At 40.2% G+C, this 15,651-nt stretch overlaps 3 protein-coding genes across 4 annotated transcripts; 1 reads left to right on the plus strand and 2 right to left on the minus strand.

Moving 5' to 3' along the window:
* The first annotated feature begins 3,353 nt into the window (after positions 1 to 3,353).
* Positions 3,354 to 5,897, plus strand: tmem101 (transmembrane protein 101). Its single transcript, XM_030775796.1, has 4 exons — positions 3,354 to 3,484; positions 4,171 to 4,351; positions 4,535 to 4,681; positions 5,311 to 5,897. Exons 1-4 carry the CDS (start codon positions 3,354 to 3,356, stop codon positions 5,617 to 5,619), a joined length of 768 nt encoding a protein of 255 aa, XP_030631656.1. The 3' UTR covers positions 5,620 to 5,897.
* Positions 5,898 to 7,173: 1,276 nt separating this feature from the next.
* LOC115812584 (leucine-rich repeat-containing protein 70) lies at positions 7,174 to 8,315 on the minus strand. The gene is made up of 2 exons (XM_030775070.1): positions 8,040 to 8,315; positions 7,174 to 7,953 (listed from the first exon to the last, which is right to left on the minus strand). Exons 1-2 carry the CDS (start codon positions 8,313 to 8,315, stop codon positions 7,174 to 7,176), a joined length of 1,056 nt encoding a protein of 351 aa, XP_030630930.1.
* A 2,220-nt stretch (positions 8,316 to 10,535) lies between these two features.
* Positions 10,536 to 15,443, minus strand: lsm12b (LSM12 homolog b). 2 transcript variants are annotated; one of them, XM_030774027.1, is made up of 5 exons: positions 15,297 to 15,443; positions 12,952 to 13,085; positions 12,439 to 12,548; positions 11,090 to 11,216; positions 10,536 to 10,783 (listed from the first exon to the last, which is right to left on the minus strand). In XM_030774027.1, the coding sequence occupies exons 1-5, from the start codon at positions 15,421 to 15,423 to the stop codon at positions 10,691 to 10,693; spliced, it is 591 nt and encodes a 196-aa protein (XP_030629887.1). In that variant the 5' UTR covers positions 15,424 to 15,443; the 3' UTR covers positions 10,536 to 10,690. The 2 variants fall into 2 exon arrangements, with proteins under 2 accessions (XP_030629887.1, XP_030629888.1); XM_030774028.1 differs by lacking the exon at positions 12,952 to 13,085 and having other exon boundaries at positions 15,337 to 15,443.
* Positions 15,444 to 15,651: the final 208 nt, after the last annotated feature.

Genomic DNA, 15,651 nt, shown 5'->3' on the forward strand with positions numbered 1-15,651 from the left:
GTATTTTAACTCCTTATCTAAGCTGCTGATTGAATCCTGGCTTAGCTTGTTGGAGTACTCAGTCTGTAAGCTGGTTTCTGCAGATCTGGGTTAGTCTCGTCAGTGGAGGATTAGTGACGGAGTCAAGGAGACTCTGATCAGTGGTGATACCCGGTAAGTCTTCCAATTAAAAGTAACACACTGACAGAAAACATTCTGGTAGCCATGCCTAATTCAATATGCTAATCTCCTAAATTACACATAAACGCATTTTTATGGCGGATGGTTTATGGGTTTATGATTAAATATTTATGGAGCCTGAGGTTGTAGTGCCTGTTTACTTAGCTTCTGAACTGTTTACTTACACTGAAAACAACACTGCTATCATATGCAAATCATATGCAAATCAGCTTTAGATTTCCATGAAAACAATGTGTGAAAGGAAACATTTAGGATATAGATAATGAATCAGGAAATTAACAACTGTATTTGAAGGAGTGTCCATGTTAGCATGGCTCATTATGAAAACAAAGTAACAAACTGTGATTTGTGAAGTTAGCCCTAGATCCCATGTAACATAAGCAATTAAATATCAGCTACAACATCATCTGTGAAAATCTGTTTCATTGTTTCTGCACAAATCACTTCAGAACATATTGATATTATAGTGACAGGAACACTGGAGGGAAAGAAATTTTTACATCCCCAATAAACGTCCATACAAGATTCGGGAGATAAATAAAATTTTATTGACGCTATCAGTTAAAACAGCTGAATTTGTATGGGAATGTGTTTTAGTTTGTATCTGTGAATAATTGTAAGTGTGTGTGTGTGTGGATGCATCTACCTATGTGTGTTAGCCTGTTTCATGATTTATTCTGCAGTTTTTAACAACCATCTCTCAGTAATTAAGTCTTTGGTTTTAAAGAGTGCAACGGCTCTTGTGCTTTTTCAGCGAATTTGACTGAGTGAAACGAGTTCCACAACGCAAGCAAATGTAACGTCTTTCGCCTGTGTGAATCGTCTGGTGCCGTTTAAGGTTGCTTGCATCAGAGAAACGTTTTCCACACTGCATGCAGCTGAACGGTTTCTCTCCCGTGTGGACACGCAGGTGCGAACTGAGATTCTTCTGCCGCGTCACTGTTTTTCCACAAAATGGACAGATAAAAAGCTTTACTCCGTCTGCCCCAATCTCTATAGAGACCGGAGGGTCAGAGGCCCTGAACACAGGCTGGGAGGATGTTTGTTCCATCTCCAGTGTGTGCGGTGTGTGTTCTGACTCTAAGAGCCCCCCCTGGTGGAGAGTATATGTTTGCTGCGAATGTCTTGCTCTGTTAAGAGCATGCTCTACAGGGAGCTCAGAGTTCAGAGGGAAGGAGCTTTGTAGGTCTTCTGTGAGTCTGACTGCATAGGAGTGTTTATCAGTTGAATGTGTACTAGCATGTCCATCAAATGCCCTGTGTACGTTATCTATCAAATGCATGGGAAGTGTGTTGAGAGTGTCAGGATGTGAATTTAATGCGCTGGCTTGTGTTTGGTTTTCAGAGTGTCTCTCTGACTCTGAGCTTGAAGTAGCTTCATCCATTTCTTCAGTCTTCCACTCCAAGAGGTGTACATTATTTTTCTCTTCTTTTTCTATTGATGGAGGCACCTGTTTGTCAGCACCAGGGAAGCATCCCTCCATTCCATCTAGTGAACAGATTAAAGAAGACATGACAACAAAATCCTGAACTATTTTTACATTGTACAACCATTGATTTCCATCAGCCAGTACACTAACACCAAGACCAGCTGCCATTCCAACTGAACCACCGATACACTGATGACATAAATTACTGTGCTGGAGTGTCTGTGTGTGCTAGACAGTGATTGCTTACCATGTGTCCCTTTCGATTTACTGCCACTCCGATTACTCTGGGATTTTATTTCAGTTACATCACACTTTCTCTCTTCCTCTTCCTGCAAGGCAAAAAAAGAGAAATCTAAAACTCCCATATTCTTTCCATCCTTGAAAAACTGTGACAAAATACATATGCCTTTGCATTATGCTTAATTTACTGACATCACATTACCTTACTAAACTGATAAAGCAAGTGAGATTTGTGTGTGTGCGTGTGTGTGTGTGCTTTGACAGACCACCTGAATTGGAACGACATCTGGAGGAGTCTGGGCTGTTCCATAGCTATCAGCATCCGGATTTCGTTCCCTTGCAGCATCGCTCATGGGCTCACCTGTCAACAACGGGCATTGTTAAAAACAGTATCGTGACTGTCTAAACAGGAGAGCCATCACTGCAGCAGGCGAGACAAGCTTTGTGTTAAAACTCACCAAGAGCTTTTGCCTCGGAGCTGTCAGACTGGGAGCAGCGTCCTTTACGCTCCTCATTCTGTCGCGCAGCCTGCAGCTCCAGCAATTGCAGTTTTCTCTGTAGCCCCGCGTTCTCTTCCTGATGGCGCGAGATTTCCAAACGTAGAACCGTGTAGCCCTCATTCACGAGCTCCAAAATTTCGGCCACAGCCGCGTTGGCAAGCACTTGCATGATTGACGCGAGTTGTGTATGAAAGCGCGAGACGTCGGACATCACGTGGCCTTAACCTCTTAACTAGGAAACTTAAATAGTAAAAACTATGCTTTGTATGGACGCAACGCTCAAGTTAACTATTATCCAAAGGGGGAAACAACACAATGGAGAAACAAGAGGCCGTACTTGCCCTTCTGTTCCGTCAACAAAAATTGACGCAATCTGATGCGTTTGACGCGCTGTGCTCGAGCTCATGATTGTCTTCAAAATAAAAGTCCATGTATCATCCATCTGGAGAGAAGTAGTCCCAAAACACGGAGAGAGACGTATTTTGTTGCTTTTCTTCATAGATTTCGGTGGGGTCATTCTATCATATTGATTGTATGCACTTTCAACAATTTTGTTAATCGGAATAATAATCCGTAATTATGAGATAATACTCAAAACATACATAGCATATAGGCTAGAGAGCTTGCACTGCTCATTAAGTAATCACAATGCTCAAAGACAGATACATTTCGAATTTACTAACTGACCAGCAATTATAGCCTATGGTAATAAACTATTCTATTATTACTGAATATCACTGAATTCTACATGAAACTGAGTAGACCTTTAAAACACTTATGTATTTCATAAAAACAGTATAAAAGTAAAATAAAGTAATTAATAAAGTAAAATAATTTCATTGTTGGACGTCGTATATTTTCATATGTTTTTTTATCCATTGTTTCCAAATTACACACTAGGTGGCAGAAATGCACATCCCCCCCCCCAGTAGATGTCCATTCTACGTCTTCCTTAATCTTCGACGATAGTAGACTCTAATACAAAACTTCCGCCCTGTGTGAACATGGCTGCTCCTAGCAGAAAAAAGGCATTGAGGTTCTTTTCGCAATTCGGAGCGTTTATCCTGACCCGATTTGGGTTTTGGAACTGTTTCAGCATGCTGATGCTTTTTGCCGAGCGGGCTGATGTGAAGAGGTGAGGTGTACCACTGATGTGCTAAAGTTGACAGACAAGGAAAATAGCTAGCCGAGTAGCCGTGCACTGGACGCGCACCAAAGTAACTGGATGAATTATAACGTTATCTGTTTTATATATATATATATAAAATATGTATATTTCGTGCTTGCTTAAGTTACGGATTTATTATATCACCACCTATATCCGATAAAATGTCTCACACGTTAAAATGACTTTTTGCACGGTGCTGAGGAGAGATAGCCTATTTTAAACCTACAGTGAAGGATCTTCCTGGACACTGGAAGTTAACGTTACCATCTGGTTACATTTAGCCCATTTTTACGGCAGTAACGTCATGTGTTTGATGTGACAGTATGCATTGGATACTTGTCACCACCCTATAACTTATTCACATTTCTCGCGGTTTAAATGTAAGGAACGCCCAGATCTTTCCTCAAATTACTTACATCCAGATGTTGAACGAAATGCTTTGGTCGTGTCATTCTGTAATTTAGCCAAGTTGTTGCTCACGGAGAACACTTTACAAAAATAACAAAGAATTCACTGTTCGTCTTAAGGGTTTTTATACTTTGTACTCTCTGGGATACTTCTGTGATTGTACTTAAATACGTTAAATTGCCTGTCATCTGTTTAGCCACCTAAACTGTCACAACATACTTACATATCTGTTTTGTGCTCTGTAGAAAACCTGATATCGAGGTGCCCTATCTGTACATAGATATGGGAGTTTCAGTATTGTGCGCCAGCTTCATGTCCTTTGGGGTGAAGAGGAGATGGTTTGCCCTTGGAGCAGCCATTGAACTGGCTTTCAGTACATATGTGTCTTATGTTGGCGGGAGGGTGCACTATGGCGACTGGTTGAAGGTGTGTATTCCAATACCTTGTTTCTGTACCACATCAGAGGGAATTTTTTTTTTAAATGCTTTTTGACATATGTTGATGTTTTTGGACAAGAAAATGAAAAGTCCTTTCACAGAACACTACATTAGTGTCACCACACTTTTTTTTTCTGTTAGTAGCGTTCACATTTCCTCCATTTCTTCGTAGGTTCGGATGTACTCCAGGGCACTGGCTATAATTGGAGGGTTTCTGGTACTGGCCAGTGGTGCTGGAGAAGTATACCGACAGAAGCCTCGTACCCGTTCACTACAGTCCACTGGACAGGTCTTCTTGGGGATATACCTGATATGTGTGGTGAGTTTTCCTTACACAGTAATGTCGATGTTTATTATTGACCTGTGCAACCTTTGACTTTACTGTTAAATGAAAATTTCCTAAAACTGCTGCAAGTGTTCCTATGTTTTCTCAGATTAGACAAAGCCATTTTCATTGTAATGCACAGTGAACAGAAAATAGAGATGGGAGTTTTGCACTAAATGTTTAATTAAGAGAGGACACTCTTCCTCTGTGGATAGTCAGCAAACACTGAAGTTAGATAAGTTCATTTCATGCACACAGTTATGTAAATCCGATGGTGTACTCAGATCTAGCAGAAGAAAAGGCTTTTGTAAATCAAAATGCAAATGGCATTTTCCATTACTTTTTCAGCTTGAAGTAATGATTAGACGGGCTTGAGATGTAAACAGAATATTTGTGCAGTCATTAACTTTCAGTCACTCCTTATTTGTAGAGGTGCAAATGCCATTCTTGAAACATCACAAACATGCTGCATTCTTCAGCGTAGCAAGCTTCAAGCCTTTTATAAATTCATTAGAACAGCTGTGTGTTGTCAGCATTGTATCCGTTTTAGAAAAAGCTGAGCAAATTCTTTTACAATAGGCTGTAGCAGATTTACTGAGTGTTGTACTGTCACCCTTCTCTAGGTTTACTCTCTTCAGCATAGCCAGGAAGACAGACAGGCTTTCCTCAACCACATCCCAGGTGGAGAGATCACTATTCAGCTGCTAGTCCTTGTGTTTGGAGTGTTGGCTCTATCCTTCCTCTCTGGCTGCTATGTAAGGCTTTCTGCCCAAATCCTGGCCACTTTGCTCCCTCTGGTGGTGCTCTTTATTGACGGTAACCTTGGTTACTGGCATCATACGCGACGCGTGGAGTTCTGGAACCAGATGAAACTCATCGGGCAGAACGTGGGGATCTTTGGGGCGGTGCTTATTTTAGCCACTGACGGCTGAGGAACCGAACGTAAGAAGAGGCATCTGAAGCTCAGCCAGCGTAGAAAGTTGCCTGTTTTGGAATAATGGCTGAGTTGAAACCTTAATCTCAGGGGATGACTTGACTTGATAAAGGGATAATGGTTGCTGTCTCTCAGGCTGAAAAGACCTGTCACACTCATATATCCTACAGGTGAGGTGGATAACAGCCTTACTTCATCCTGTAGTCAGAATGTCCTTTACCTTCAGCATCAACCTTCACTTTCAAAAAGGAAAATCAAGAGCCTCCTAACGCCTTTAGTGGTTTTGAAAGCGTGAACTGTTTACATTTTGTTTGAGCTTTATGCATAGTATAAACTGTAAATAAGGCTCAAAATATTTGAATATTCGAATAGACACTATTGGTTTTAAAGCTGAGCTTGTTTTAGGATATGTTGGTTGTTTATGCTGATTCTTTTTCAGTGTTGTGGAAATAAAAAGGGAAGCAATCTTGTCACATCTATGACGTTTAAAAGATTGTCAAGAATTTATTCACACACTACAACATTCATTTTAGTTTGCATTCCTTTTACTGGTATAAAACTATCTGTCTACTAAACAGTTATTGTTTTGACTTGTTTTGTTGTACTAAATGCTGTTGTATCATTAATTTGAACGTTTTCAGGATAGTCTTAACATTAGATGGATGCAAAGTCATCTAATTTTGGTACTGTATTATTGATAAGGTAAATATTACACAACAGAGTGCTAATGCTGCTGTGGGATATATGTATGCAATTCACATTAATTGAGATCATCTGGTCTGAATCGCTGAATACATGATGTTGAAAGAGATTTCCATTTTGAGAGCTTTGTATGTGTTCCCACAACTTAAAATGTCAGAATAAGACGTGAATAAAAAGATGCAGCATAATTTCCTTTATCTGTCAACAGAGTTGAGACTTTTGCAAATCTCCTTCTGAGTGTTAAAAGGTCTTTAAAGGTCTGAAAGCATCTGTGAAGATTTATAAACCTGTGCCATTGCTAACAGGAAAATGCGGGACATATGTCTGACAGTTCATTTTTTTAATGACTTAACACTGAAAAAACAATTGTGAAGCAAACTGCATGAATAAAATTCCTCAAATGTAATAGATGAAATACTGAGACACTGTCAAACATCCCAAATATGTATCTTTTGAACTCCATCATAGTTTTTTTGGGTTTGTCTATGAATGCAAAATACAACGGTGTGTGTGTGTGTGCATATATTGTTCTTTTTTAAAATGTTTTTGCATCACTGAAATGTGGTTAAATAAAGAGTCATGAATAAATAAAGTAAAAGACTGTCTTTCAGTTTGGGTTGTCTCAGTATCAAGTCTCGCACAGTAAACAAACCCTCCACTTGCGTCACACCTGAGGACTCCTGATCAAATGCTCCGCTGGCGTGTCCAGCCCATGCAGGGCTCTTATTTCCAGCCTCAGAATCTACCCCCTATTACTCGCTGTCCAACTAAAGTTATATAACGACACAGAAGAGATATGCATGGGATGTATTTTACAAAAGAAATAATGTGCAATGCATGTTCGTTTACTCTACGTCAAAGGGGCTTCTGATTCGCTACCATGCTTTCCCTGCATCCACTTTTTCTCCTTACGTTTCCGTTCCGCCATTACTAATGCAGCTACCACAGTAACCATCACAGTGCCACATATGAGCAATACAGTGGCTGTTTCACCCATACATAGATGACTGTCCACCAAAGCAAGTGATGTGTCCGCCAGCTGATGAGGTGCATGACAGGTGATGTTCCAGTAAGTGTCCACATGGAGGTGTCGAACATGAAGTATTTTGTTGAAGACGCGATGTAGTTCGCAGTTGCACGTCCATGGGTTCTCTGATAGTTGAAGATGTGTGCCAAGCGTCTGGAGATTCAAGAACGTCTTGAATTTGAGACTTTCTAGCTGGTTGGCCTCCAAACCGAGAAATGTGAGGCTCTTTAAAGGACTTAGGGCTTCTGTTTCAATGCTGGAAATGTTGTTGTGGCCAAGCAAGAGGATGCTCAACCCCTGCTGCATTGTTAACAAACCTCCTTGAAGCACTGTTAGTCGATTCCATGCCAGGTTGAGATATCGTAGACAGGAGAGGCCATGAAATGTCCCAACATCTATGACTTGGATGTAGTTGTGGCTGAGATCAAGTTTCTCAAGGCTCTCTAAGTGCTCCAAAGAAGGTGTTTTAAGATGCTCCAGGGCATTGTGATCCAGCTGAAGGTTTTTAAGTGAAGTCAACCCCTCTGAGAAGTCTAGAGGAAGGAGCTGGAGCTTGTTGTGGCTCAGGTCCAGCCTCTCCAGAAAAGACAGGGAGGAAAGAGCCTACAATAGCAGGAAAGAGAGCAAGAACATTACAAAAGTCTACATAAAGTTGATCAAGTTGTTGTGGAAATAATGCTCAGGCTCACCTGGGATTGCAGCACCTGGATGTCATTGGTTGAGAGCAGCAGAATTTGCAATGCCCATATACCACTAAAAGAAGTAGTTTTCAGCTCCGCCAGTTTATTTTCTCTGAGGTCCAGAAACCAAGTGCCATGAGGAATGGTATGTGGAATGTGAGTGAATTTACGAGACCGACAGTCCACAATATTTGATGCATCATAACAAAGACACTGGTGAGAACACAGTTTAGAACTTTCCACCATGAAGAAAGCGAGAAGGATGAGAGAAATAGTGCAGAACATTTCGGGGTGTTGATCCAAATAGTGCCCGAATAACGATGTCGAGAGAACACCTGGATTAGACTCTAATCCCGCGGAGAAAATTCACAGGCTGTCCTCTCCATCGGCCGACCTGAAAATGCGAGGGAATCCAAAAACCCGCAAAACAAGGATTACTTTTCAAACGAGAAAATGGGCTTTAGACATTGTTGTGAGCAAAGGAACGCACTGTGAATACTGATCTACTCTGAGCAGCGGGCGAGAAAAATATTAGATCGACTTTGGCTCACAGTGGACTGGATTTATATCTTTGTTATGTAAAATATTCAAATTATATAAAGACTTTAATCGCTTAATCATTTTTAATCAGGGTTTGTGCCCATCGTCATTTTGGTGCAAACAGTTTCCACAGATGCGCGGAGATTTAGTACATGACGTAAATCCTGTTGTGTCATGCATGGAAAGACACTATTTGAAAATAAGAAATCATAAAATTAAAATAAACAATTTGCAGGCTCAAACCATACTGTTGTAAGTCAATGCCGTATGAATGTTGACCGCAGCACTCACTTTAAAATCGAATTTGACATTACCTGTTAGTTTCCCGAAAATCTCTTGACACCTCGGCTGCATTTTGGAATTGCTGAAGTCGCCTCTTTTCAATGTGCAACTCAGATTCTGCCCTTAAAGAACGGACCTAAATGAATCATGGGTTGAAGGCGGACTGCAGCGACCACCGGCATGAAACACTCAGTTCTGTCTGGGTCTCGTACTCGGGTATTTAAGTTATACGACATCATTACAGAAACAAGAGTCCTTGGTACAACTAAATAATAAATGAACCACCGACTGAGAGCTGAGCAACGTGTACCTGTAAGTAAAGACACTCTTATCACGATCACAACGGAAAAGTAACAGGGCAGACTACACCTGTCACGCATATTTGATTTACAGCACCTTGAAGCTTGTTCAAGTGTAACCCCAAGGATCAGTCATCCGTGTCCTTACGTGACCCAGGGTCAAGCGTATGAGCTCGTCTGACTTCAGACCTTTTAATATTTTAAGAAAACGGCTTGGATAAAGCATGTATAATTGCTTTCTCTTCTAAATTTAGAGAAAGAACGTGACTAATGATTGTATCTCATTGTTGTCCGAGAACAGGATCTGTCTCTAATAGCACTCTTCCGGAATCTCAATAAGCACGAGAAAAACGGCTTGTATACTACATGGACTTATAATATAACCATTTCATAGTTAAAGAATAAAGAAAGGAAAGCAATAATAAATTACCTCCAAAAACATGGGTGTGATCATAAAATTCCTCATTCCATCAGCTTTACCAAACAACACTCTTAAAATAACAGCTTACAAAAGGTAAGCACTGTCAATGTCCTGGGTTACTAAGACTCAGTTTAAAAGGCATAAATGGGCACAGCTGACAATGTGAGCTCCCCAACTACTTAACAAAAAGTAAACGAACCCTTTCCCAAGCAGTAACAACAGACGTTGCATGGGTAAATTCAGAGAAAACGTATCAGTGATATGAACTGTTGCTGACATTACAAAGGCACGTATGAAACCCCCAAAGATGACTGTCTGTCTGTCATTTACTACTTCTTTGAGATATGTAACCGTTGCTAAGTGCCAATAACAGCAATAATTCGTGATTCATAACTGCATGCAAGGCAAGGGCTGTTCATAACGGTGAAACCGCAGGGAGTACACCGTTCCTCAGTTAATGAAGTATATTTCAAAAAGTTATTAATATTACAGGATTTCAGTCAGAATTTTTGTTACTTTTATTTTAGAAAATGTCCTTTTTTTAAAGTGTGGCATTTCAAGTCACATTTTGTTTAAAATACAGAAAATACAGACACTGGTAGATCATGAAAATGGCAAAAAAAAAAAAAAAAAAGAGGGAAAGAAAGAAAGGAAATGAAGCTAACAAGCTTTTCTGACTGCTCCTTTTTTCCTTTTCAAAACAAAATGGAATTAAAGGCAAAGGAGGGATGACGGAGAAAAGGAAGAAAACAAAAGGATGGTTTGGAAAGAGGAAACAGAGGAAGAGGAGGGGGCAGAGGGGTAAGATGCTGAAAGTTAGTCAAGGAAAGTATGGTTGCTTTATGCTTGGTGTTTTAAATTATCTTTATAAAGTCTAATTTAAGATGAACTCTCTCCACTCTCTCTCTTTCTCTCTCTCTCTCTCAGTTTTTTATTCTTTACATTTTTTTTTTTTTTTTTAGTTTTTGTTTTTATTTGATCTTCCTGACCCCAAGGCCTTGGTGCCCCCACCCTCCGATACCGACACTGTTGGGGGGGTGGGGAGAAGAACGCCGGCCTAGCCTGGCAGTGGGCCCCCAATGCCCGTGATGCCTTCCTCGGCCAACACGCCCCCCTTCTCAGGAGGATAAAGATGAGTCCTTCTGTGTTTGCTGTGCTTGTGAACGCTGCAACGACTTCTGACTTTCCACATCTCTAAAATGTTTCTCAACCTGGTGGAGAAAAACAGAAAGACGTAATCATAAATGCTGTGTGAACATACATTTGTTGCACTGTAGTCCAAACAGAAATGAAAAAAAACAAAACAAAAAAAACATCGGAGTTTGTCTGGGCGATGATGCCTGTGACTGGTGGCATTTCTCTTCTTTATCTTGTCGTCTTCTGTGTTTATTTTGCTGACCCTGAGACTCAGGTACACTGAGAACTTGTGTGCGCTCATTGTACAAATCTTATTTTGACTGAAATGACAGAAACACTTCACCCAGGCAAGGCCAAGAGACAGCAGAGAGGATACTCACAATTTTGCGTATATGACTTAAAGCGCTTCCCTCTTTGCCTTTGCAGTTCTCCACCTGGTATGGTGGTGAGATTACGACATCATCCATCACAATTATGTTCTTCTCCTGCCATTTACAGTCTTTGATGCTGCAACAGGAAAAAACAAAACACACACACACAATCTAAACAAGGTCTCAGACAGTGATGGGGCATCTTTTGTTCAGTCACTAGAATGGCTGGCTGAACTCCTGGAGTGATTGTCTCTGGTCTACTCAGAAGACTGACTAGGAAGTCTAATTGAGGCCAACACAGGCTACCAAGCTCACAGTAACTCTTCAGTGTGCGTCAGTCACTCGGATCGCTTAGTAATCAAATGTTCCATGTTTTACATTATTTGTTAAAACCCATCTTCTGTGACAACTTACAAGGCACAAAAATATTTTTAAATGCTAAATAAGTATTAAAAAAAAGAAAGAAAAAAAAAGACAAAAGGCTTTTATACTCTGTAACCTTGCTAATATTCTCACTGCTCTACTGCTCTCGGGCTGTAAACGTTGCACACCAATATACCACTTGGATTTCAAAATATTCATAAAAAGCAAATATTCATCTACTGTAGCAATATCTGAGAAAAATCAAGCTAGTAATTAAATTATAAGGAGACACTTGTCAAATGGGGTCAATATGTCAACAAGGGTCAACTTCCTCCATATTCCTGTTCCTATTTACATTATGTTCACCAAATTTTTAATGTTTTCCCACCACAGTGTTCTTACTTGAATTCGACTTTATTGATGGCGACTGTACACATTCTACTGGCTGTGACACCAGAGCTTAAAGAAAACACTGAACTCATTATATGTGAAAACAGAGGGAGTACATAGGGCCAGTATTTGAATTAGCTAAGCCACACAAGCTCACACTGTTTCCAGTTAAGGATGGCAGCAGTCAGAATACTGAAACTCAGCCTCTACAGCTGAGAATAAATCACAACCCATTGGCCAAGCTGTTTTAAGGTTGGAATATGGTGATGAAAGCATAAAAATGGATGAAATCTCCTATATATATTGTTAAGTTTTGTTTTCATAAATTGATAAAAACCTAAAAGCGTCTCATTTAATAATATAGTGAACAAAAAATTTAAATGACGTACACTGAACAATTAACACAGAGGCTTTCTACTGAAATGAGTCGCTGCAACTGAGCTAATGATGCCCTAGTGAAATTCCTGTTCAAAAAAAGCCTCATAAACCACCATTACACATGTGAGAAAACATAGCAGAAATTTAAGTTCCTGTTTCAGAGTTCCCAGAAAACACATTTAAATAGTATGTGTTTCTTGTTTCGGGAAGAATTAAGATGGTCTTACGTTTTATGTATAGTCTGGAATAGTTGCTGGCCCTCGATTGAAACCCCAGCACTGATTGCATAGGCTTGGGATAACTTGTCTTCCTTTTCCGTCCTTGCCCGAGTGGCAAGCTGTGGAAGAAAAGAAACAGACAGATTAAAAAAAAAAAAAATCAGTACTGATTTATCCTGTACTATAAGAGATTACTTCAGACGTACAATCAGTGTCGTGGACGGCTGATTTTTCTCTCCACAAGGGTGACTTTTTCCTTTAAAGGAAAAGACTCCACTTTTTTTTTTTTTTTGAACAGATGCACTCTGAAGCGTATGAAGTCATACGCACCCATGTTTAGCCAGAAATATGCATATTTCATAAATCCAATGACATGGCACTCAAACCAAAAATAAAGCACGTTTGACATATTAGAATAAATCTGGCTTTCTAAAACAAATGATATCCTCTACACGAACAAACTGAAACGACAGACTTTCCCCCATAGGCCTTGGGATGCAGCAGAAAAAGAAGTCTTCTTACCTTGCTAACATTCAAAGATGCTAGAGGAGGTGGAGTCTCGGTGCGGTCGTTTATTATATCCACATCTGAAACATAAGCTAAGTTTATCAGGATGACATCACTAAGATTGGGCTTTCCACTGGAGGAAGGACATTCTGAGAGAGGGTTCAGAAGTTAAGGTAAATAATAATCAAGCAAAAATCCAGACTTCTAGTATACATGAGTAATAGCATTTGTTCAGCATTAGAGATGCGCCTATCTACTCCAATTAACGTGAACCAATTTGTGACAGAAAAAAAAAAAAGACGACATGTCATGTGAGGGAGTGAAAAAAGCCCACACACTCTTGTCTTCTTAGTGATCCATTCTGGGCAACCAGTGATACGAGTTCAAACTCACGCAAGAGGACCTGAAAAGGCAAGTGAATGCGATCTATATAGATTAGGGAACACACCTAGAGAACACACCTTTGTTCTAAAACAGGAACCTCACACTATCCTGAAATTTCTTGCACAACTGGTATACAACAGCGTGAAACATTATCCTGCAGTCAAATAAAACTAATCGGGCATAGGACAGTTGAGTGACAGCATGTCTGAATATGCCTTTTGTAGATCCATTCCTACACTGTTGCGCATCAATTGAATATTTCACCTTACCAAAAAAAAAGTAACAATTATATAGGCAAATGACTGACACTGAGAATTTAAAATGAGCTTGCTTATAATTTTGTATTTTCCATTCATTATATTATACAGGTTCAAACAGTAAAGACCTCAAGCAAACACAATAAAAGCCCAGCTACCAGCTGTTAATGAGGGGGAAAAATGGCTACAAGGGAAAACCTCTGTAACTGACACCACGATTACTGGGGCTTGTTCACCAGAAGCTTTTCAGAAAATTATTAGTGTCTAAACTCTGGCCAAAAGCATCATTATGAAATGGTAACCCTGACATACACGTTAAGACATGGTTTTAAATGCAAGGCAGAATGTAAAACTCATCACATTTAATTTCATCTTCAAAATATCCAGATTTTCTGATTCCAGTCATTTGGACCGGTGCTCTGATTGTACTGTTCGCTGCCTATGTACTTTCTCACTATTAGAGACAGATATGTCAACACACTTTATGCAAACGATTTGGAGAACATCCTGTACCTATGGCACGAAAGGCAAAAATATACCAACAAATTGCGGTGTGCCATAACACAAGAAAATATTCAACATACAGAGGATTAGTGGGGCCAGTACAACGATTAATTACAATAACAATACTATCTTAAAACACTCCGGGATGCTTAAAACTGCGAGCCGGAAAACTGTCCCAAAACCGAGGGACAGTTTACCCCTGTCTTCTGTCAAGGGTATCTTGAGTTGTGAAATCATTGTTATCACATCAATCCCAGTGAGTAAATGATAATAAAATTACTAAAAGTGGCTAATAATAGTAATTATTTTGATAAACAGTCGGGCAGACATGCCATCATATCTTTGTAGTATCAACGTAAAGATAGAAATGTCAGTCAGCTGACAGAGCTAGTGTTGGCTAATTTGGCAGAGTAACTGATCAGCAAGCTGTTAGCTAGCTAATCACAGCCGCATGCTGTTTAAGCCATTATCCTTCAACTGTTTATAAACTTGTGTCAGCTAGCTACCCAACGCCTTTTGAGACGGTCTGATAAGCCATAAGAACTAATGGAATGTGTTTGTTGTCTATGAAATTGTAAGACTTTAAGTGGCTTCAATTGTATAACCTCGTACCGCGTTACCTCGGAAACTAGCTGTTAGCTAGGGTAAAGCTACATAGATGGCTAATAAGGCTAGCCAAGCTAGCTATTTAATACTTATTTGGTTAATCATATCAGCGAATTTTCTAAACTAGTTACAATTTCGTGATAAGCCGTTAACCAAACATAACTCGAAACGTCAATTCATACAGGACATCACTTGCTATCAGAGGTAGTTCAGAAACAAGCAAATGAGAGACCTATGCTAGCTACCATGATGCCACTTGGCGTTGCCAGATAGTGATCCATGTCGAGGACAGGCTAAGGGTTGTAATTTACACTGAATCATAACACACCTGAACCTTGGTTAAATGCACAGATTTAAGGCTCAGCGATTCAACATGTCATCACATCGTTAAGTCAAACGTGCTACAAATACGAAAGCAAACAGCTGTCTGACATTTTGAATGGGGAAAGAGACAGTTGATTAGCTAGGCAGCTAACTAACTCGGTAGCTAACGATATATATATCACGCATGCGCGGAGCACTATTTGACACATTTCGGTTACCCTACACAGGCCCCTGGCAGCAAATGTGGCTGTCGATTATCTGTTTTCCGAGACATAGAAAGGATACTCAGAGTCAACATCTTGGACTGGTAATCGAAGGCCACCACCTCTCCTTGCAAACGTTGGCCCAAACAGGTGAGGCAAGAGACATGGCTCCCGACACTGAAATATTCCCCCGGTCCAGGAGCCGCCATCTTCTCCGCCAGGGAAACCGGAGCGCCAGGCTTTACGTAAACGTATGCGACGGCGTGGTTTACTAATGTTGGGCGTGTCAGATGACAATGCAGAGTTCTCTTGAGCAAGTAGAGATGCTTAGGTTCACACTTGGATTGACAAAAATGGACCCTTTATTTCATACACTGACCCTGTCATATCCGTTGTTTATTCTGTAAACTCTTCTCTTCTCTTCTCTTCTCTTCTCT

The sequence above is a fragment of the Chanos chanos genome, chromosome 5, assembly GCF_902362185.1.
Source record: "Chanos chanos chromosome 5, fChaCha1.1, whole genome shotgun sequence".
NCBI classification, from domain to species: Eukaryota; Metazoa; Chordata; class Actinopteri; order Gonorynchiformes; family Chanidae; genus Chanos; species Chanos chanos.